The sequence below is a fragment of the Mercenaria mercenaria genome, chromosome 2 (genome assembly GCF_021730395.1).
Source record: "Mercenaria mercenaria strain notata chromosome 2, MADL_Memer_1, whole genome shotgun sequence".
Taxonomy (NCBI): domain Eukaryota; kingdom Metazoa; phylum Mollusca; class Bivalvia; order Venerida; family Veneridae; genus Mercenaria; species Mercenaria mercenaria.
Genome location: NC_069362.1, coordinates 99,946,647 through 99,970,747, shown reverse-complemented (window position 1 = coordinate 99,970,747; position 24,101 = coordinate 99,946,647). Strand labels below are relative to the sequence as shown.

At 34.0% G+C, this 24,101-nt stretch overlaps 1 protein-coding gene across 1 annotated transcript in view; it reads left to right on the top strand.

Moving 5' to 3' along the window:
* The window catches only part of LOC123564713 (dynein axonemal heavy chain 3-like), a 77,587-nt gene that overhangs the window by 18,902 nt on the left and 34,584 nt on the right, over positions 1 to 24,101 (top strand). Inside the window, exons 15-33 of the mRNA XM_053527486.1 lie at positions 957 to 1,168; positions 1,769 to 1,860; positions 4,662 to 4,776; positions 8,185 to 8,355; positions 9,186 to 9,448; positions 9,707 to 9,908; positions 10,314 to 10,526; positions 11,109 to 11,223; positions 11,951 to 12,146; positions 12,656 to 12,871; positions 13,171 to 13,354; positions 13,831 to 13,922; positions 16,778 to 17,132; positions 17,453 to 17,675; positions 19,508 to 19,638; positions 20,773 to 20,955; positions 21,332 to 21,571; positions 21,902 to 22,063; positions 22,739 to 22,864. Of these exons, the coding sequence (XP_053383461.1) occupies positions 957 to 1,168; positions 1,769 to 1,860; positions 4,662 to 4,776; positions 8,185 to 8,355; positions 9,186 to 9,448; positions 9,707 to 9,908; positions 10,314 to 10,526; positions 11,109 to 11,223; positions 11,951 to 12,146; positions 12,656 to 12,871; positions 13,171 to 13,354; positions 13,831 to 13,922; positions 16,778 to 17,132; positions 17,453 to 17,675; positions 19,508 to 19,638; positions 20,773 to 20,955; positions 21,332 to 21,571; positions 21,902 to 22,063; positions 22,739 to 22,864 (3,491 nt within the window). The remainder of the gene's footprint in view (positions 1 to 956; positions 1,169 to 1,768; positions 1,861 to 4,661; positions 4,777 to 8,184; positions 8,356 to 9,185; positions 9,449 to 9,706; positions 9,909 to 10,313; positions 10,527 to 11,108; positions 11,224 to 11,950; positions 12,147 to 12,655; positions 12,872 to 13,170; positions 13,355 to 13,830; positions 13,923 to 16,777; positions 17,133 to 17,452; positions 17,676 to 19,507; positions 19,639 to 20,772; positions 20,956 to 21,331; positions 21,572 to 21,901; positions 22,064 to 22,738; positions 22,865 to 24,101) is intronic.

The window sequence follows — 24,101 nt, the reverse complement described above, 5'->3', positions numbered from 1 at the left end:
ATCTCGAAGTAAAATGCTAGATCCCTTGGAATTCTTGATACCAAGATTCAACTGTATTTTGAATTCACAAGAGTTAGTGGCATTATCCATGAATATTAGATAAAACAAACCCCATTGAATGTTACCCAGTCTGCAGAAATATACGTTTTATTTCAAATTTATTTCATAATCAGGCAGACAGATTATGTATTGTTACTGTATCCATTGTATTTTTAACCAAATATGGACTTCTTTATACATTATCAGAAACTAATGATGAATCTATTTGCTAATTTCTATGATATTGTAGAGCTAGTTTTTTTTGCTTGTATTATTAAAACAATATGTATAACCAGGAAAAGCTAACTATGTTTGAAAAATGGGTGTGGCTTGCTATGTCATGTAAAGGGAGGTAATATAACATGTGTATATCCAGTTGCTTCAGTCATATTGATGATACGATATACGAAACATGTTATATACTTACCTTGGTACCTTATAATGCTTAAGCAGTTGTGTGATTTGCAAGACTTGCACATGAAACTGAATTATAGACTTCTAGTACTTTGAAATATTGCATAAATATCAAAGGTGCTAAGTGCTTTTTGAAATACCTTTTTTTTTGCATTTATTGAATGTTTTTGTAAAATCTGGCTTGTTTAAACAATCATTTCAAAAGTGAGGTTAAAAGTTTCCTCTCTTTGTATAATAAGACTTTTTAAGGTCAGTTGAAAAAATAAACATCACTTTTATACCACCCTTAAGTTACATAATAATTTTGATTAGACTTTAGGTGTCAGAAAGCCCTAGGAGATATTGATATAAAGTTGATTTTGCCGTTTTCATATCTTTGCAAATATGAAAAAATATGTTTCAGTTTCATGGAGCAAGTTTGTTCTTTTTAACAACTCTTGTCTTTAATTATCTCTGTAAATTTGTCATAAATTACATTTATAAATGAGATTATTCTATATTAGGTCCGTTCACAAGTTTGAACGCAGAAGAAATCGAGAATGAAGTCGGTGACATGTGGCGTACAATGTACAAGCTGACAAAGACGTTCGGTGACCAGCCGGGACCTCGTCGTATTGCAGATAGTGTGAAGGGTAAAATAGACAAGTTCAAGCAACACTTGCCTATACTTCACACCATTTGTAACCCCGGTATTAGAGATCGGCATTGGGATGCGGTAAGTTCACCTCTCTTTGTTTTAGATGTGCATTTGTGGCTTGGCAATGGTGATGGCTATATTAACAAACAAAAGAATAATATCTTGCTTATAATAAAAAATGCAGCTTTTTGCCATGACTAAAATCTTGTCACCGTGAGAAATACTATATTAGTGATTGGAGCCAAGTGGTTTTTTGCAAAAAGTGTCCAACTGCTTTCACTGAAATGGATTATTAGTGATATATTTTGATATTTGTGTGAAGCACCTTAATCACTATGCCATTGCTTTTCAGTCTACAGTAAGTATATTCACTTTAAATTTAAAAACTGTGCAGTCTCCTTGATGGAAGTGTTATGGGCATGTGTCACTTTAGAATTTGAAATTTGATCATGAAAGCAATATAATTGTGATTCTTTTTTGTAAGAATCTTAAAAACTAAGTTTTTGAAATTGTTTCCTGTTTGACTCTTTTTTTCAATGATAAATTCAGAGATCTTGTAAATGTCATAACGCTTATTGCTTAACTTAGTAAAGCTACCACTCTTTAATTTTTTGTGAATGAGAATAATTGACAAAATAGGGATGAAACTTGTTTAATGTGGTATTAAATAAATTTCAGATGAGTAACATCGTAGGCTTTGACCTGAAGCCGCAGCCAGATACGTCACTGCATAACATGCTGGAATATGGTCTCAACAAACATCTTCAGAAGTAAGGGGTTTCCACTATTTTACTTTAGTTTTATCATATACTCTTCATAGAATTGTATTCTTAGAGAGATTCTAAATTTACATTGGTATTCTAGATTGATATATCTTAAAATGCAATTTGCATAGTGACAAATGTTTGCAATGGTACTATGTTCATTCTTTGTCCTTGGTCAGTACACAGTCTTTATTATAGAATTAATTTATAATTTACTGTAAAAGCAGAAATTTTCGCGAAGGTTCAAATTTCGCTATATTCGCAAAGTCCAACATATCGCGAAAATTAATCCTCGCATAAATATTCACCATAAGTATAATTCAAATGCAAGAATGATACCATTTTTACAATTTTGTGAATATTAAACCTCGCAAACATACTCAAAATTTCAAATTCGTGAAATTTTGACCCAGCGAAAATATGTGCTTTTACAGTAGGTAAAAGCAGTAGTTTAACACTTTTTAATGGAATGAGATGACTTTAGTTAAGTATTCAGTTAATTGACAGAATTAAAGTTGAGGAATCAGCAAATTGAAAAAAGCCAAGGGTTGAGAACAATTCAGATAGTATAACCTATTAAGTCCTTATATACGTTATCGGTTCGTATTTTGTACTGTTTGCTGGTCTACAATTTAACATTGGCTTAAGTAAAACGTGGAAGAAAAAAATAATGAACATTTTAAATTCTATTTCTGAATTCTTGTTATAAAACACTGAATGGCTTGCCAGTCTAGGCGCTTGGTCCTTTAGACTTTGGGCAGTAGTTTTGACTATTGACAAGCCATTCAGCATATAAAAATGAAGATAAGAGGTGACCAGGAAGGTTATCGAAGGGAGGTAATCAAATATGATAAATTTTGATAAAACTAACAATTCTGCTGTTAAAGTATTTCAAAATAATTAGGACACTTTTATGCACAGTCTCGTACAAATATCTTCATTGTGCATTACACTTTAAACAAAGGCATTCATAGCCTTCTGCATGTAATCATTAATGAATGGCACACTTAAAGTTTTAATAATTTTGATGGTAAAATATGAAGGAAATTTGTTAATATATAAAACTTATTTACAGTAAGCAGAGTACGGATATGTTCATAAAGAGGTAGAGATAATGATGTAGTTATACACCCACAATGCTTAGCGTCAAAAACTGTATTTTTATAATGTTTATGTTCACGTCTCACATGCCAGTATGAATAAATTTGAAAATGGAAATATTTGCATTTTGTAAAAGAACTGTCTTATCATTTGTAAAATCTTTAAACAATGCACTATAGTAAAAGTTAATAGATTTTTTCCTATCCCAAAATGAATTTTCAGAATGAAATTTTTAAGTAGAATTAAGGAATAATTTGACCTAAGGGATTTTAATTTATTTAAATTCATCTGTATTTGTAAGAATAAAAAAAGTATGTAACTTAATTTTACTTAAATATAAACTGCAGCAGTATCAGAAAAAGTGACATGTATATAGTTACATTGATTGCAAATATTTCCCGTTTTCATAAATTTCAAGCAAAATCCCACAGTCCTATTTTTTCTTTTTTTGTAATTTGATACAATTTTATTTTCATTGTTTTATTTATGTCACATTGAAACACATGCTTCAGTATTTTTGTTTCACAGGCATTATTCATGGGCTTTAGATTTTGCTTATTTGGTAGCTTTAGAGAATTTATTTTATGTTGACATTTTGTTTCAGTTGCAAATTTGTGAATGACTATACAGGTTTGTTTAACCATAAAACTGCATGACCTGTTGTGTTTTTTCTTTTATTGTTCAATCATTCAAGGGTCTGTCAGACTGGGGTCTAAAGATACATGTCTGGTAACAGAACTGAGTCAAAATTTATGCCTTCTTGACTGATGCTGTTTTTTTTCCATTCTTTTTTTCTTACAATTAGATCAAAATGTTAATAAGGAAAAGAATTTCAATAAAAATGATATAGATTTCAAGTAAAATTGAATTTATTCAAGAAATTTCAACTTTTATTTCAAATTTGCCCATTCTTAAGGAACCAGTTAGTCAAAAATCTAAAAATTCATTTTTGAAGAAGTCTTGAAAATGCAACTGTTCATAAATTCTGTATCTCGCAATGACTTGTGTTATCTTGTGTTATCATGAAATTTAAACTAATGACTTCACCTGACAATAAATGTTGCTGAGTGATTTGCAAAGCAGTAGGTTTTGCTAAATGTATTTTTTTAAACAAAAACTGCAAAATTATTGACTCAGATAACTTTTTAACAAAGGAAATTTTCCCAGGTCAGATCGTGAGGCCATCATTATCATAAATGGCATGACTATGTTTATCCAAGTGTTACAGATGTTCCAGTTATTCTGAAGTTTTTTGGTCACATTGTTGCATGTTTGGTGTCAAAATGTTGTTTATTTTTGCCATATGCATGATGGTATTGTTAACAGTTATAATTGAATGAAAACAGACAATGCAATTTTATCAGCTGATAGATTGCGCAATCTCTGATCAATGTCAGGTGCTATTTGATTCTTGTCTAAAGTGAATTTTTACATTAAATTGGTTTGTAAAAAAATTATAACAGTTTAAGGACTGCTTGCAGGATGTAAAATACTAGTGATTGTTTACACATAATTCAGTTTATTTCAACAAAAAGCATTTTAGTCCATACCACAGAAAACATGTTTTTGTTTGCTTAGAAATCATGCCTACCATTTCCTTTTTCATGATAGGTATAAATGATTCTAGTGACCAGCATTATGTTGCAGTGGTAATATACTGTAAGAGTGCATATTTTAGTGATAAGTATTTCTGATGATTTTTGCAGACTTGAAGAGATTGGTGCAGCCGCTGCCAAGGAATATTCCCTTGAGAAGGCACTCGAGAAGATGAAGTTGGAATGGAAGGACATGTGCTTTGAATTGATACCATACAGAGAAACTGTAAGTACATAGCAGGTTTTGAATAATTTTTAATTTGAACAAAACCTTAATTGATTATTACATATTTATTTTCAGACTTCATAAATCATGATAATGTTAATGCTGTTCCTAATCATCATCATCATCATCGTCATTGTCATCATCATCATTTTTTTGTACTACCTGTATATTTTATGCCTTTATCATCATCATCATACCACAAGTATGTTTTGCATCATCAGCATTTTCATCATCATTAGTACCACTGCTATAATTCATATCATCATAATCATCATCATCATACCAGTAATCATCATCATCATCATCATCATTAATAACATCAACATAAGGTAAATACTGCTGCTTGATACTTTAGATTCATGAATTTGGTAAAATGTGTACTCCATTAATTGTTATAGATTGTAAATTTCAGCTGGACTACGAGTCAGAAAGATCTTCAGCAGCTAGTGATGTATATACCATTGTATAATATTGTATATTGTTTCACATTGTTATAACTAAACTCTTCATAAAAAATCACAGATATTATATAATAACAATATGAAGCCTTGTTAAAAATGTAAGTTGTCTAAGAATTACCTGTTATCTTGTCAGTGGGCATATTTTTCCAATGATTTTAATGCTATTTTGTCATAATTCATTTAAACGGTTGTTTGCTTATGAGGAAAGAACTTGTCTGAGTATTCCAAATTAATATCTAATTTTAGTCTTCAACCTTGAAGATGTAATTGTGGTATTTAACCTAGAGGATTTTCTAGACAATATCAGTGTCAGTTGAATTAAAATATTGTAGGTTGATAGTAGCTCTGATGATGAATCAGACAGAAATGTTTTAACTCCAAGATTACCTCGGAATCGGAGCCGATCTAACACATTGGTATTGTAGATGTTGTTATTGTCTGTAATCATAATACAAGTTGTTGATTTGATCAGTAAGTCAATATTGTCGAGAATGGTTTCAAAATGTCATATATTTAGGCTTTTGAATTTCCTTATTCTGTGAAAATATACTTGACCTGGAATGCTTTTTTGGTTGGTAACTTTTTGAAATTTTGTTTCTCATCATCATTTCAAGTGGAATCCATTGAAAACATTTATGAACAAAATTTGATGATTCTGTGAGCTGTTGGGTTGTTGATATGTCATTAAATTGTAACAATTATCAATAAACAGGAAGTGAGTGGTGGTTCTGGTAGAAGGCGTGGCTCTGTTTCAGTGAGGCTGGATCCCGAGGTCTTAAATGCAGATAATGTAAATAAAGTTATTGTGACCCAGTGACATTGTTCAGTCTATTTTATGTGTGTCAGTGACACAAATACACTTGCTTGTTGTCTCGAAAATTTATATGCAGAATTAGGAAGCTGTGGTCAGTCATCATGCAATGTAACATGCGCCTTGTTGTGACGTCTGCTTGGTGTTTGTAAAAAAAAAGTATTCATGAAAGTTCCAAGGGTGTGTGTTGTTTACATTTTGTCTTTGTGTAATGAATTAGCTTGAGGAGCATCAAATATAGATAGGTAGATGGACCTTCAGGTTACAATGGGTATTATTTTGTGATTTTTGGATTAAGAGGGTTTCGCCCATTCTCTTCTGATCTTGTATCATTTAGAGGTGTAGTAGAAAGGTAAGATCCATGCAATCGTCAGTTTTTGAACACTAACACGGTTTCTATATTTTAGATTTTACATTGCCAGTAGGATACATGGATTTCTGTTAGAGGGCAAGCTGAGCTATATCTAGTGTCATTTTTATAGGGGCACAAACTTCCAATTTGTGCCATCTTGTACTTTCTGTTTATTTCAGTACGTACAACCTGATCTGTAAAAACAAATAAAGTCCACCCATGAGCTTGATTATGAGTACTTTTCAGTATGACTTTTATATAAATATTAACATGGATGTTTTTTCAGTATTATCTAAGGATAAGCTTCATGCCAAAACAACTGGTGGCACTGTTACGGAGTGGAGTAAATGTACCGGAGGAATTTTCAAAAGCCGCTTGTGATCCAACAGTAATATTATTTCTAGGAGTGCTTGTACAGTTTTCCACAGGGTGAATTTTCCATTTTTATTCACAGAATGTACAATGCATGGTTGCATGACTCGATATTAGGTCAAAATGTTTAAAGAAAATGAAATGATGCTGTTTTCCGTAGGATGAATTTTCCATATATTTTTTTTCACAGAATGTACAACATATGAAATTGCATGACATGATTTTAGGTCACAGCATGCATGTTATATATGAGCTGTAGATTTATGAATATTTGATAAGCTAATTAGAAACTTACAAATCAATATCTTTGAGATATTGCTGTTTTGTTCTTTCAGAATAATTTCCCTTGTATATGTGCATGTACACAAATTTAATTGTTGGTCTCTATACAGATTCCATTGTATTACATATTTATAATTGAAAAAAAAAATGAATAACAAAATTCATTTATTCAGAAATCTACAGCCAGTTTTTGATGCCATTTATAATTTTCAGGAACTTGGCAGTGTTAGTTAAGAAATTGGGCTTGTTAAATTTTGAAAAGCTCATTGTTTTATCACTTTAATTTTAGTAGTTTAACTCACAGGTACATGTTATTATCACATGAAATCATTTGTTGATATGTTGTTGTGTGGAAGGGTTTCTTATAGAAATTGTTCCTATAAGAGCAGGACATACTTTTAAACATGACTGTATGTGTTGTTTAATGCACCACAATATGGTGTTATCTGAACCTTCATCCTGAATTCTTGAAGAAGGTACTTGTTCTGTTTAGCTAAACACTTATAAACAGTTTTGCTCTGTCATAAAATGCACATTTTTACCACATTTGTTCATTATAATACATGTAGTATCAAGTCACAGTTATTCTAGACTGTTCACATATTTTTTTTCTGTTTATATGAACACAACAAATTATTGTACAGTATGTATTTGCACATTATTGATATTTCAGTTTTTCTGTATTTGCATTTTTCAAGTGTTCATAGATAAAAATAACCAGAAGTAATTTAGTTTCCCCATTATATCAGTTAAATCAAAGGACATGGCAGTGAGGTAATATTTGCACAGAATTTCATATTCTGTTTGAGAACAAAATCCTCTTTTTGTTATTTCTGTATTTTTAAAAAAAAGTTTGTTAAGTGTACAAATTAGTTAAATGTTGATTATCTTTCTTCAAATTTTATAAAGCATATAGAAGTAACGGGAACTTACTCTGAAAAGCTACATTGCCATTGGTCAGTTTGAATATTTAGTTAGCCAATCAGATGCTTCAATTTTGTGACTGGTCTCCAAACTGGCCAGAAATTAAGGAGGCAGTCTTCAATTATGCAGTAAGACATTTTCCCCTGCCAGTGTTGACACAGAACATTTAAGATGATACCTGTTAACAAATGAAATTTGCATTTCAGGGTGTATGTATCCTGTCCAGTGTGGACGACATTCAGATGTTGCTAGATGATCACATAGTGAAGGCACAGACAATGAGAGGCTCACCGTTTATCAAACCTTTTGAACAAGAGATGAAAGAATGGGAGGAAAAACTTATCTCTATGCAAGACATCATGGATGAATGGCTTAAGGTCAGTGTTTCTTTCACATTAACTTTTATCCTGCTAAATTTCTACAATGGACTGGTCCATCATTCAATTTGGGCAGTACCACTTCTTATTCAAAGGGGTGTTCACAGAAAATTTACTGACTGAATAGCGAACAGTGCAGACCAACATCAGCCTGCACTAGTTGCAAAGGCAAAATCACTTGCTACTAGCAGAGACTGAAAACTTTAAGTCCATGTAGACCTTTTAAAAAATCTTTGGAACAAATTGGATTTGGGTTTGATAAACAAAATTCATAGAAAAAAATGAATTTAAAGGAGAAGAATTTTTTATGCTCCCGGCATTTACTGATGCGGGAGGCATATAGTGATTGACCTGTCCGTCCGTCTGATTGTTCATCTTGCGATCATCTGTCCGTATGAGGTTAACCAAATGGGACCGTTTCATCTAGCATCAATACCCCTTACTAGAATGACTTGATACTAATGCAGATGTAACCTGTGACCATTCCTCATCTTCAGACATCACCCGACCTCAGTTTGACCTTGAACTTGACCTCGTTTTGGACTTAGGTTGCTTTGTATTGACAAGAATGCCACCGGGGACATTAAGCGTTTATTGAACGCAGCTTCTTGTTGCCTCAGTTTTAGGGGAAACAGGATCAAAATCATGTAGTTTTATTTATTGTTAAAATATTTAACAATAGCTTGAGTGCAGTCAGATATATGTAGAGATAACATTGTTAGAAAAAGTGGTAAAGAAGGTTTTATCATTCTTAACTAAATAATAAAGACTTGTATTTAATAGGAAATTTGAGTTTATTGTATATTTATGAAAAAAACTGTGTGTTACAGTGTCAAGCCACCTGGTTGTACCTGGAGCCCATCTTCAGTTCTGAAGATATCATGGCACAGATGCCGGAGGAAGGCCGCAAGTTTGGAATCGTTGACAGTATCTGGCGTGATCTGATGACAGAGGCATCCAAAGACAACCATTGTCTAGCGGCCACAGATCAGAATAACATGTTGAGTAGATTGAGGGAAGCCAATGTTCTGCTGGAAGAGATTCAAAAAGGACTCAATGCATACCTGGAGAAGAAACGTCTATATTTCCCAAGGTATTGATTCAGTTAAACACACGTTGTACAAGGCAATTAGTGTGCTTTTGAGTATACAAAATGTAACTTGATATAATGAATGTTTCGATAATGACCACAAGTTTCTGGTAAGCATGCATTCGCAAGTGAAGTTGTACTTACCATTGGCTGAAATTGAGAAACATTATAAACATGGAATCAGTTATTCCATGTTTCCGCTAGAATTGTTTTGGCAATCTTACACCCTATCCATTTTTTCATTCCCTCAACTTTTTCCAGATTTTTCTTCTTGTCAAATGATGAGTTGCTGGAGATATTGTCCGAGACCAAGGATCCTCTACGTGTACAGCCGCACTTGAAGAAATGTTTTGAGGGTATCAGTCGACTAGAATTCTCTGACCAGCAAGAAATCCTTGGTATGGTGTCTGCTGACAAAGAAACCGTGCCTTTCAATACCAAAATTTATCCCGCTAAAGCAAAGGTAAAGTTCTTGTCTTAAAGATTTGAGCAATGGAATTTTATTGTTATGGAATCATATAAAAGAAAATTTCAACTATCAAAAACAGAAACTGTGCTTTCTATCTGAAAAATAATACTGGGTTTATCAGTTTTAGAATATTTTAGAAATTGATATTGGGATATTCTATAAATTTTCATGAGTCATACTGTCAAATACTGTCTAATTCATTCTAAAACAGAAATAAGTTTAGTTTATAAAGTTGATATTTGTAGAAAAAACGTAACCTTACAGTGAAATCATGCATAAAATTTCATGCTTTTATGTCAAAATGGTTATTTCATATTTTCTGAAGTTTTGTGGTTTTTCTAATCTGAAGTTTTTATTATAATGAAATACTGAAAATTGGTTATATCAATTTCTGCATAGGGTATGGTGGAGAAATGGTTGCTACAGGTGGAGGACGTGATGATCAGCAGTTTAAGGAAAGTAATCATCGACTCCAAGAATGCATACCCCAACACACCTCGTAACAATTGGGTGTTATCGTGGGCTGGACAGGTGGTTCTGTGTGTGAGCTCTATGTTCTGGACAACGGAGGTTGTTGAAGCCATGGAGAAAGATGATGGCAAAGGGTTAGAGGTGAGTTGTAATCAGCAACTAAATACATGTCATTGAGCCAAGTGGGTTTAAGTCGTAGACTGAATTACTTGCCCCTCGCTGCTGTGCGTTCAGAACACTGCAGTGGTCCCGTGCCTGAGTTGTTGAGATCTCTGGCTTTGAATCACTTGCCCTACATTGCTTTGGTCTTGATGTAGAATTCTTGCATGTGAGGAACCCATATAGTGGGTTTACAATAGTTTGTTGGTACTATCGAGGTGCCAGCACATGCCTGAAATAATATATAGAGGGACATCCTTGGGGCTTCCTGCACCATAAAAAGCCTGAAATTCACCATATGATCTCAAGATTGTGTAAATATAACTTAAAACCCAATGAAACAAATGTTTAATTATTGCAATAGAGCAGATACATTCAGGAAGACTGAAATATTTGTTTTACAGATGTTGATAAAGAGCAGTTAATTGAATAAGAAATTGCAATGCTATTTTAAACAAATCTTAAGTTGCTAGGTAGATATTCACTTTTTAGAATGGTATAAAGAAAAGTATGGAGTACCTTGATGATTTTTAGACAGTCAAGATTTTGTTTTGTTTTTCACAGGATTATCTGAAGGTACTAAATAAGCAGATTGATCAGATAGTAGAACTGGTGCGTGGTAAACTGGAAACTGGTCACCGGACAACTCTAGGTGCTCTAACTGTACTGGATGTGCACGGTATGTCTATATACTACTCTTTGTTACTGTCATAGGGGCATCTGCGGCCAGTGGTTTTGGAATCATTTGCCTTTCACATCTGTGATTTTAATTCTTTCTGTAGTTGTTATTTGAGGAAGTCATCCAGGTGGCTTGTGGAAGGTAGCTGGTTCTACCCAGGTTTCTGCCTAGACCAAAATATTGCCTGATCTTCCTTCACCAGCTTGAAAGTTGTCAAATGACCTTCATTTTGGGAGGAAGGCTTAACACCCAACACAAACAACACAGAAATTTTCATAAGGCTATACTCTCTTATGAGGGGACGGGTGAGGAGCAGGCAGAAAGGGGGCTCTGACTGATGGTTTATGGTGTCTTACCTTGATCTCTCACTTCATGCTACTTTGGGTTTGAGTTACACGCAAGGGTATCAGACCCTTATGGTGACAAGAAACCATCTAGCTGCCTTGCAGAAGATTTATGGTTCTACCCAAATGTCTGCCCATGCATGGGTGCCTGAGGAGCACATGTGATCTTCCTTCACCATTGAAACTGGAAAGGTTCCTAAAATTGCTGAACAGGTAATGACTAAAAAAATCAAATTAAAAAAAAACAAAACCTTTTTTACTGAAATTGAATTTGCTCTTTTAATAGGAATTCTTTGAAAAAAAATTGTAGTAATTTTGAAATAGACTTTGGCCGCTCATTACTTTACAAGCACAAATAATCATTTAATATGATATTTTATCAGCTCGTGACACTGTAGCTGATCTTGTAAAGAAGAAGGTACAGAGCCCACTAGAGTTTGATTGGCTGGCACAGTTACGATATTACTGGGAAGATGACGTGATTGTACGTATGATCACCACAGATATCGGCTATGGGTATGAATATTTGGGAAATACCCCCAGACTTGTCATCACACCACTTACTGACAGGTGTTACAGGTGAGAAATTATAAATAGAATTATGAACATGATATTGTGCACAAGCTTCTTTCAGTTCATTGAAATGTGTTTGTAAAAATCTGCTTGGCTAATTTATGGTACATTTTTGCAAAGCAGATTTCATAAACATCTAAACTTATACATTTGAAAGGCACTATCTTGGGTGCCAGTCAGGAATATTTAACCCTCACCCTGCTAAATTTCTATTGTGAACCTGTCCATTTTTTCAATTTGGACAGTACCATTAACTGTTAAAAGGGGTGCTTACAAAAAATATACTGACTGAATGGCAAACAGTGCAGATCTTGATCAGACTGCATGAATGTGCAGGCTGATCAGGATCTACACTGGTCGCAAAGGCAGAATCAACTGTATCCAGCATGATAAGGGTTAAGCAGAAAGTATTTTAATTGCCTGTGTATACAGGAATAAGTTGCAGCAAGTTTTATTGATTGATTTATTAATGTCATTTCAAGCTTATGTATGTTCTTTTCTTCCTTAACATTTAGAACTTTAATGGGAGCATTGAAGCTGAACCTTGGAGGTGCTCCAGAAGGTCCAGCTGGTACCGGCAAGACAGAGACCTGCAAAGATCTTGCCAAGGCTGTTGCTAAGCAGTGTGTTGTGTTCAACTGCTCTGACGGTCTCGACTATAAAGCCATGGGAAAATTCTTCAAGGGTCTGGCTCAGGCTGGAGCTTGGGCATGTTTTGATGAGTTCAACAGGTTAAGTTTCACTTTTTAGCATCTTAAAATGAGAAAAGTCAAGAGAGAAGATCTTAAATTGTAAAATATCATAACATCATCTGAAGATATTTAATTGGTTTTTATGTGGTAATTTTTGGTGATTTTCTTTTGTGTGATATCATGTTCTGATGTTATCTTGAACATAAACTTCATAAGCCAAATTCTGAAAAAGAGACGATGTCTAGTCTGTTACAAAGTTTTTTTTTAAAGTGTTGGATATTTTAAAAGACTTAAAAGATTATTCAAAATCTAGACTCATTTTCTTATCATGACTGCAGAATTGAGTTGGAAGTATTATCAGTGGTTGCCCAGCAGATTGCCAGTATCCAGCGTGCTGTTGCCGCTCACCTCAAGAGATTCGTGTTTGAGGGGACAGAACTGGCCCTCAACCCTACATGCACAATGTTTATCACAATGAATCCTGGTTACGCTGGACGACAGGAACTTCCAGACAACCTCAAGGTATTTTGGTTATTTTGTAAGGACAAGTGTACAAGAACATTGCAATAACATTACTGCAGTTAAACTTTAGCAGCTACCTGTATTAAGCAGCAATTTGCCTTACGCAGCCAGTCAGCTGACTTCCCAGATAGGCTTTTTCTTCTAAGTTTCAGCTTGTCTTAAGAAATCAGCTGTCTTAGCAGCCAGATTGTGTCACTGGTTGGCTACTAAATACAGGTTTGATTTAGGTCTGTTTGGTTTGTTGTATGGATTTAATGCTGTTTCTCAACAGTATTTCAGTAATGTAATCGACAACAAATGACTTCAGACTGTGTGTCTTGTATCAGAACATCACCTAGAGCCTTTTGTGTTACAGTCTTGTGCTGAACCTAGTGACTTAATTTTAAACAGAAGTAAGTCATTTGTATTGAAAACAATACAAAAACTGGCAAGAGAAATGCAATACAAAACTAACTACATTACCATTTCTTTTTCAGGTCTTGTTCAGAACAGTAGCTATGATGGTGCCAGACTATGCTATGATTGGTGAGATTAGCTTGTATTCCATGGGATTTGTCGATGCCAGAAGGTATGCAAATGTTTCTATTTTTAGACTATATTTTTATGTCATTTTCACAGACTGGTTTGATATTCAAGCTACCCAGTTTTCAGTTTTCTGAATAAGATAGAGGTCTCTAGGAATTTTATGGAAAGTAGTAACATCTTAGTGAATGCAGAACATAAAAAGTTTACATACAAGTCAAGATTTGAGTTTTTGATAATGCTTACATATAAATAAAGCTCTGTATTTCATGTAAATTAAACCTGTTTTGCAATTATCCCTAGAAATGTGATGATAGACAACTCTGGTACCTGCCAGCAGTGTACAAAAATTGCACAATTCATTTCTTCATCTGAGGAATGTTAAGTGTTTTTTTAGGTCCAAAAGTCCATTACTGATTAGATCTAAGGTTATGTAAACCTGAGTTGAGACCAGTCTCAAACCTTCATCATTGATTGGCAGTTTCTGAACACATTTTTGAAATTGACCAATGGCAAAGCAGCATTTTTAGACTGATCTCCAGTTTCAGTTTTATAATCTTGAATCCTGTCTATATCAGAGTAGAGGGGATGTAGTGGTAATCTGTCTGACTATGAAACCAGGGGTCTGATTCCTTTCTCAAACTTAAGTAACATTCTTTAGGATAAGATCCTGTGTATGGGTTCTTTTGGCTTGTCGAAGACTTTGGGAAGCTTCACGACTTTTAGCATCTTCTGTATCTAGCACTGTCTGACAACTAAAAGTTGCTCACAATCTTCTGGAGGAGTCGCCTGTATGGGTTACCAATCGCGTAAAAAACAAACAAATTGTATCAGACATTTACTTACTGCTCAAAATTTATTACTTATTCATATATATAAAACTTACATTTAAGCTTTTTTTTCAGAGATTTAAATCATTGCCTGTTCTGGCAGATACAGAGCTTAAAATGCACTACTCAACTAAATAAATCTTCATCTATTTGCACAAAATCCTACTGTACGGTATATTGAATTGTTTTGTCATTTATAGTTTTTTTTTGTGTTGAGGCAAGATGTAGGTGAATAGAGTTTGTTTTAAATTTTCCATTTTACTCTACATTGTAATAAATGATAACTCTGATTTTCTAGTTATTATGCAGCTCCTGAAGACAAAGCAAAATTAGAATTAGAGGGTTTTAATAACACCTCCTCTGATAGTGGTCAAAGGTAGACAGACACGCAAATCATGTGCAGCAAAATATTAGTTTATACTGAAGATTGAGTAATTTTCGCAATGGTTTTATTTTTGCAAATATTCACACACAAAAATGCCACTCACAGATTCAAAATATTTGTTAATATTAATCTGCATCATGTCCTAAAACAGAAAGACTTGTGTTTCTTGAGTTCTTGAGCCCATGAATAAGGTGGCTAACCATGAAATAGCTGAATAAAACCAACAGGAAAATTACACAATCCCCAGTGTTTCTAGCATGTTGTCTGTTGCTAAAGCTGTGTACAAACTTGGAAAAAATCAATTTAATGAATAGTTGACTTTGAAAACTTATGTGTTTGTCTGATATATATGTTAAGCTTATTTGAAGGTTTTGAAATGTAGTTGTTTTGAAGTCAGGGGAAATAAATCTAAGAGTCATTGAATAAGTGAGAATTTAATTTTATGCAGTCAGGGGAGATGAATCTAAGAGTCATTGGATAAGACTTTTAGTGAGAAATTAAGTTTATAATTTGGGTTATAATTATTTTGCAGTCAGGGGAGATAAATCTTATGGAGTCATTTAGGGTTGTAACTATTTTGCAGTCAAAGGAGATAAACATGTCGTTGAATAAGTGAGAATTCAATTTTATAATTTGGTTTATAATTATTATGCAAACAGGGGAAATAAATCTTAGAGTCATTGTGGGGCCTTAGCTATTATGCAGTCATGGGAGATGAACATGTCATTGAATAAGTGAGAATTTATCTTATAATATGGTTTGTAGTTATTATGCAGGCAGGGGAGAGAAATCTTAGTTATTAAATCTGTGAGAATTTAATTTTATAATTTGGGTTTTAGTTATTACACAATCAAAGAAGATAATGGTAACTCGTCCAGTCTAGATGGGCGTAGTGTAAGCGGTCAGAGGTATAAGCTATCATTGTCAAATACCCTAATACATACAAAATACAGGAACCTTGCAATAAATGTCTACCTTCAAATACTAAATGTCATGTTCATTTATTGTTTACACCATAGTGTCATTTATTTCCTATTCACAAAAATCATTATTGAATAAGAAATTGAAATTTTAAATATGTGCACTTGGTAAAAATTTTGTAAGTTTAACTGTTGTAGTGAACAAAGGTTATTGAAGAGAAGAGGTATTATGCACCATGTTATTGTCGTCTGTGGCTAAAATGTCAAGTTTTTTTCCCTCAATTTATTATAATTGAAATAATTTTCATGAAGTATTATTTTATCATTTTCTTTTTTAAATGAAAATAATGAAATATCTAGGTATGAAATTACAGTATTGTTTTTCTGTTATTTTTTTTTTGCTCTTACTTAGAAGTTGTTTTATAACTTTGAATTGATGATAATGCAGTATTTACAGTATAGATAAACGACTTCCCTTTTTTTTATCTGGCTTTTGTATATACCTATCAGTCAATTTGAAGCTGTTAATTGAACTGTTGCCCCATTTGTTCTTGTTTATGTTTTCATTGTTTTATCTTTTTTCAATGACAAGACTTTCGAATAATCAAACATTAGTATCCTCTAACAGCTCTTGTTATATTCCTTCATACACTTTCAGAGACCTGCTTGTTATGTTCCTTCATACTTTTTCAGAGACCTGCCAATATATATCAGATGGAGTGTCACATAGTTTGCCAACTGATACATTGTTTCTTGTTATTTACAGTTTGGCAGGTAAAATTGTGGCAACATACCGTCTGTGCTCAGAACAGTTGTCCTCGCAGCACCACTACGATTATGGTATGAGAGCCGTCAAGTCAGTATTGACGGCAGCCGGAAACCTGAAGTTGAAGTATCAGCAGGAAGACGAGGCAGTGTTACTGTTGAAAGCCATCATGGACGTCAATCTACCCAAATTCTTGGCACAGGATGTGCCGCTGTTTGAGGGTATCATCTCAGATTTGTTCCCAGGAGTGGAAAGTCCAAAACCTGACTACGGTGTATTTATGGAGGCACTCAAAGACAACATTGCCAAGAGAGAGTTACAGCCAGTACCTTGGTTCCTGGACAAAATTATTCAGGTGAAATTACAGTTAAAAGTTTTTGCGGTTAAAGTTCCTGTAAATGTGCAAAATGTGGAGATAGCTTCCAAAAAGAAATATAAGCAAATTATGTCAATAAGCTGTATCCAAGGTTTTTGAATTTATCAGTTCATTCTTAGCAAAACAATGCTTATGTATGTTTAAGATATATCTGTACCTTTTTTTGCTTATATTTCTGGTATTTTCTTAAAGTTCTCAACATATGTTGCTATTATTCAGGCCAAAAAATATGTGAATACATTTATTTTCTGTGATTTAGATAAGATATGTTCTGTACAAATAACCTTCTAAACTTCAAGGTATATGAAATGATCCTTGTACGACACGGTTTGATGGTTGTTGGTGAGCCTCTTGGTGGAAAAACTCAAGCTTGGCAGGTGTTGGCAGACGGTCTTTCTGACCTGTGTATATCGGGACTATACCCAGAATTCAAGACTATATACAGAATTATCAACCCAAAAGCTATCACCATGGGTCAGCTGTATGGTTGTTTTGATCCAGTCTCACATGAATGGACTGATGGTAAGCAAGCTCAAATGTTTAAAAAAAACGAAGTTTGGAAACCAGTCTTAAAATGCCACAATCTGATTGGTTGTTTCTGAGCACAGTTTTGAAATAAACCAGTGGCAATGTTGCATTCTTAGACTAGTCCCAAACTCTTTTTAGCTCGACTATTCGAAGAATAGTCTAGCTATTCTACTCACCCTGGCGTCGGCGTCACACCTTGGTTAAGTTTTTGCATGCAAGTACATACAGCCATCAATTAAAGGCATATAGCTTTGAAACTTATTTTATCTTTTTCTAGGTCAATTACCAACCTCTCTGGGTCAAGTCCCATAACTCTGACATGTATTTTGAGCAAATTATGCCCCCTTTTAGACTAAGAAAATTTTGGTTAAAGTTTACATGCAAGTTACTATCTCCAAAACTAATGCAGATATTGATTGAAACTTCACATGTTCTTCGGGTTATAAAAACTAGTTGATAGCAGCAAGTCCATAACTCTGACTTTCATTTTGGCAAATTATGCCCTTCTTTTGGATTAGAAAATTCTGGTTAAAGTTTTGCGTCAAGTACATACAGCTATTCTAAAAGCATTATGATTGAAATTATTTTTTCTTTTTCTAGATCATTACCAACCTCACTGGTCAAGACCCATTACTCTGACATGTATTTTGAGCAAATTATGCCCCCTTTTAGACTTAGAAAATTTTGGTCAAAGTTTTACATGCCAGTTACTATCTCCAAAACTAATGCAGATATTGATTTGAAACTTCACATGTGTCTTCAGGGTTATAAATCTAGTTGATAGCAGCAAGTCCCATAACTCTGACCTTCATTTTGGCCAAATTATGCCCCCTTTTGGACTTAGAAAATTCTGGTTAAAGTTTTGCGTACAAGTACATACAGCTATTTCTAAAAGGCATATAGATTTGAAATTTATTTTTTCTTTTTCTAGATCAATTACCAACCTCACTGGGTCAAGTTCCATAACTCTGACATGTTTTTTGAGCAAATTATGCCCCCCTTTTAGACTTAGAAATTTTGGTTAAAGTTTTACATGCAAGTTATTATCTCCAAGACTAATGCAGATATTGATTTGAAACTTCACATGTGTCTTCGGGGTTATAAAACTAGTTGATAGCAGCAAGTCCCATAACTCTGACCTTCATTTTGGCCAAATTATGTCCCCTTTTGGACTTAGCAAATTCTGGTTAAAGTTTTGCGTGCAAGTACATACAGCTATTACTAAAAGGCATATAGATTTGAAACTTATTTTTCTTTTTCTAGATCAATTACCAACCTCACTGGGTCAAGTTCCATAACTCTGGCATGTATTTTGGGCAAATTATGCCCCTTTTGGACTTTGAAAATTCTGGTTTTAAAATTTTACATGCAAGTTTCTATCTCCAAAACTAATGCAGATATTGAATTGAAACTTCACAGTGCCTTCGGAATTATGAAACTAGTTGATAGCAGCAAGTCCCATAACTGATATGCATTTTGGTCAAATTATTCCCCCTTTTGAACTTAAAACTCTTTTGATATTTAACCTTTTTGGGTAATATTTTCCTGCTTCTGGGACAATATTTCGAATAGTCGAGCTTGGCTGTCTTACGGACAGCTCTTGGTCCTTCATGGGATAAGACGTTAAATGTCAAAAAGTGATATATGAGTCTTTGGAAAAAACGTATGAGGTGTTGTCGTCACTTGATAGTCAGTGTCAGTTTTGGTGTCGGCGTCAGCATTGGTTAAGATTTTTGTTTAAGTCCACTTTTCATGACTCCTATAATAGCTGTAAACTCATGCTGTGACAAGAGTAGTTTCTGTACGATTCATTTGTGTTTATACAGGTGTTTTAGCGAACACATTCCGAGAGTATGCCAGTAATCCGAACGAAGACAGGAAATGGATTTTGTTTGATGGTCCAGTAGATGCAGTCTGGATTGAAAATATGAACACAGTACTTGATGACAACAAAAAGGTAACTGATATATTATTATTGTAAAGAGAAACTGAAAGATTGAAGATTGCAACAATGCTTAGAAGTGATTTACTTATATGGGCATTAAATTTCATGGTTTCTACCAAAATTGCCATTTTGTAAGACAGCAAATCATGGTTCCAAACAACTTAGTTAATCCATGGAATCTACTTTAGGTTGAACTAAAACCCCAAAATTGTTGTATTGATACACAAGTTCACAGTGGAACCTCTGTGGTGAGAGTCACTCAGTGTGAAATAATGCCTTGAGGGGCACCTGCGGTGTTCCTTAGAAAAGTCATCAAATTAAATATTAGCATTTTTATGCCCCGGCGTCTTCTGATGCGGGAGGCATATAGTGAGTGTCCTGTCCGTCCGTCCGTTCGTCTGTCCTACGAGGTTAAACTAAATGGGACCATTTCGTCTAGCATCAGTACCCCTAACTAGAATGACTTGATACTAATGCAGGTGTAACCTGTGACCATTCCTCATCTTCAGACATCACCTGACCTCAGTTTGACCTTGACCTTGAACTTGACCTCCTTTTGGACTTAGGTTGCTTTGTATCGACAAGGATGCCATTGGGGGCATCAAGCGTTTATTGAATGCAGCTCCTTGTTTGTGCTATCACACACGCTTTGTGCTAGCTTGTACCATTACCATGTAGAATATAAATTTTCACATGGAACTCTGTATAATCAAACAGATGACAAAACAGTTCAACCCTCTTAGTTGTCACTTATATTAAGGAGCTTCAGGAGCCAGTTGTCTTGAGCAGGCAGTCTGAAAACATCCCAAATTGGCATTCTGTTTTAATTTCTGCCTGACTTAACCCTTAGCCTGCTGCAGGCGAATTTAACAGCCTTTGCAAACAGCTTGGAACCAGATCAGACGCCGAATAAATCAGCATCTGATCAGGTTCCAAGCTGTTTGCTACTATGACAATATTTCTTCCAATTTTGGAGCAAATTGAATGAACTTTACAATTTTAGCAGATGACATTTCCAGCAGACGACAATTTATCTAGCATGCTAAGGGTTAAGCAGCCACCTATGTTTAGCAGCCATTTTTTTCACTCCTTGACCAGCTGTTTAATGCAGGTTTGACTGTATATATGGACATGTCTATATTTCAGTTGTGTTTGATGAGTGGAGAGATTATTCAGATGACAAACCAGATGAACCTGATCTTTGAGCCGGCAGATCTCGAGCAGGCCTCTCCAGCCACAGTGAGCAGATGTGGTATGATCTATCTAGAACCCCATCAGATGGGCTGGAAACCTTCTAAAGAGACCTTCATGAAACACAGATTGCCTAAGGTACTTTGATTAAACAATATAGTTTTAGAATTAGGGAAGGCATATTAAATACTCCTGATTGTAAGGAAATAGTTTTGTAGTTATTTTGATTTTAATAAAAACAGATTATCTTTAGTTAGAGATACCAGATTATAAAGTACCATTTTTGATTTAGTCAAAAATTGTCAGGTCTTTCAGATAATTATATAAAGCAGCAGAAAAATACTGTCCTGTTTTTACTTAATTTAACTGTATGAAAATGGATAATAATGTGATAAAGAGTAGTAGCTGATAATGCAATCAAGGGAAGTAACTGTTATAATTCAGTAAAGGGAAGTAAATATTATATGCATCAAGGGAAGTAACCATTATAAACTTAAACGATGATCCATTCCAGGGTTTGACAGAAGAGCAGCTTGGTCTTGTCAATGATCTGTTTGAATGGCTGGTTGACCCATGTCTGTATTTTATTCGGAAGAACTGCAAGACGTTCATTCAGACGTCAGAAATGCATCTAGTACAGTCTCTCATGCACCTGTACCTCTGCCAGATGGATGAAATCAGGGCAACATTAGAACTACAGGGCAAGGAGGATGATGAAGGTGCTCCTCAACAAGGAATGTTGTCAGCTCAACAGGTAAACACTTTTGAAATTGTATATAAATATTGAGAATATTAGGTTAGTATAACTTCTTTTAAAAATAAGAGATAATATAAAATTATAAATGCTGTTAATACTTTAGCAAAAGATGATTAAAAGCAAAATAATAGTTAATAATTATGTGGTTTTTGTCAGATAATATGTACCAGGCTTTGAAAGAACCTGATTTAGTTTTCTGCCTCCTGAAAAGTTACTGAAACTAACATTTTAGAAAGTTGAAAACCAGTGAAGATCTATGAATTATGAAGAACTATTGTTTATCTGCAGTATGGAGAAAAAGATAGATATGAAAATATTGCATTTCAGATGACCTTATATCTACAAGGGTTGTTCCTGTTCTCCCTGATCTGGTCGCTAGGGGCCACACTGCAAGGGGACAGTAGGAAGAAGTTTGATGGTTTCTTCAGAAATATCATAAATGGTACGGATGCTGACTATCCTAAACCAAAGAGTATCAAAATCACAAAGGTATGCTTGTTCCTATATCAGATTTAGGTTACCATCCAGTGTAGACAAAATTGATCACACTCCCTCTTTTCTAATTTTTCTAAACAGTAACAAATTCTAATATAGTTATGTTTAAAAACAAAAGAATTATCATCCAAAGAATTGAAATATTTAGATACAGGAAGAAATGTTTGCCACTCCAGACCTACTGAAAGGCAAAAATTGAAATTAAACAAAAATAAATGATATAATAGTTTACTGTAAAACATGTTGACTAGATATTGTTATGTGAGGCAAAACAGAACCATATGGATTTGGTAAACTCCTCCAAAATTAGACTGTCCTAAAGTAGACCATGCAAAAATATCTAAAAGGATGGTGTTTGTCCTAAAAAGCACTTGTAAATAAAACATGAGAATGTTTTTATTATATAGAGATAGTAAGTTCCCTACTTTACTGAGAAAAAAACTCTGCCAATACCTGTGACATTGGACATTCAGTGTTTTCAAGTAATCAGAATGTTTTGAGTAATAAGAGTAATTAATAAACTATGAACAGCAGTCTTCGACCTTAGATGTTTTCCTGGGAAACTTAACTTGAAGCGGATGATTGCTTCTCTGAAGAGTGTGTCTTTAAATCTCTGAGCTTAAGTGTGAAAAAAAGAGGAATGCATGTGTATTTTATCACTGTTTACAGAGTAACACAGTCCCTGAGAGGAACACAATCTATGATTTCTGTTTTGAGAAGAAAGGACCAGGCCAGTGGATTGACTGGATGGATACACTAGACAAGGGACATGCCACTCTAGCCGCTGATGCTAAAGTAAGTAACTAGGGTTCAGTTACTAAAAGAAATGCATAATATATAGATATGTCATAAAAACTGATTACAGTGTGTTGAACTTTCTGCTGAATCTGCACATTCCCTTTCATAAGGTATAATATGTGCTGTTTATTTTATACTCTTCTGTGAAATACTGAAATTTATCAGTGAAATAAAATTGATATTTTCACTGTTTCAAACAGTGCAAATATCATTTTTATTTTTCACTGGTACGGAACTACATTTGAATGTGAAATAATATGAATTATAAATGATAGTAAATTCCTTGCAAAATATCCTTCAGTAAAGGTAAAGATGTATAAAAATAATAAAAGGGTCATAAATATTTACATTTTATCATAATAAAATGTCAAAGAAATCAGAAAACATAATAGAACTATTTATAGTCTTTCTACAAAGACATCCTAATGTCACAACATTATCACGTTATGATGCGATGCATGCGACGTCGCGTGGGCAAACTGAATATATTTTGGTTAAACCATTAAAAATGCATAAAATAAATAGAAAATTTGTTTGTTTCAGTGTAAGATCGAAAGATATTTCACTCGTGAACACCATAATTTATATTTTCACTCGTGGCTGTGCCACTTGTGAAAATATTGCATTATAGTGTTCACTCGGTGAAATATATTTTGATCTTACATTAAAACAAACAAATATCCTCTGTATGTTAGGTAACATGATTTTATTTTGGCAAATAGGGTGAAGATGCAATTTCAAAATTGTCATGAATATTAATCCTTATCATGCTGGGCACAATTTATTCTGCCTTTGCGGTCAGTGTAGATCATGATCAGCCTACACATCCGTGCAGTGTAGATCATGATCTGCACTGTTCACCATTCAGTCAGTACCGGTATCTTTTTGGTAAGCACCCCTTTTAACAATTAATAGTACTGTCCAAACTGAAAGATGGACAAGTTCATTATAGAAATTTAGCAGGGTAAGGGTTAGAAATATTACCTCTAACAGAATATCCAGCTACAAAACATAAATTCTTAATAATACAGTAGGGCAGTTGTTTATCAGAAAGAGAAAGATAAAATTACACTAAAATTACAAAACCTACATGTAGTAATTTTCTGATGTGGTTTCTGTTCACATCCAGAATATTTTTCAGTTTGCTTTTTATAGCAAAATACTTTTTTAATGTGATGTTTTCTTGAGTTCTTCTTTATTTACACAAAGCTGTAAAGCCATCATTTTATTTTAT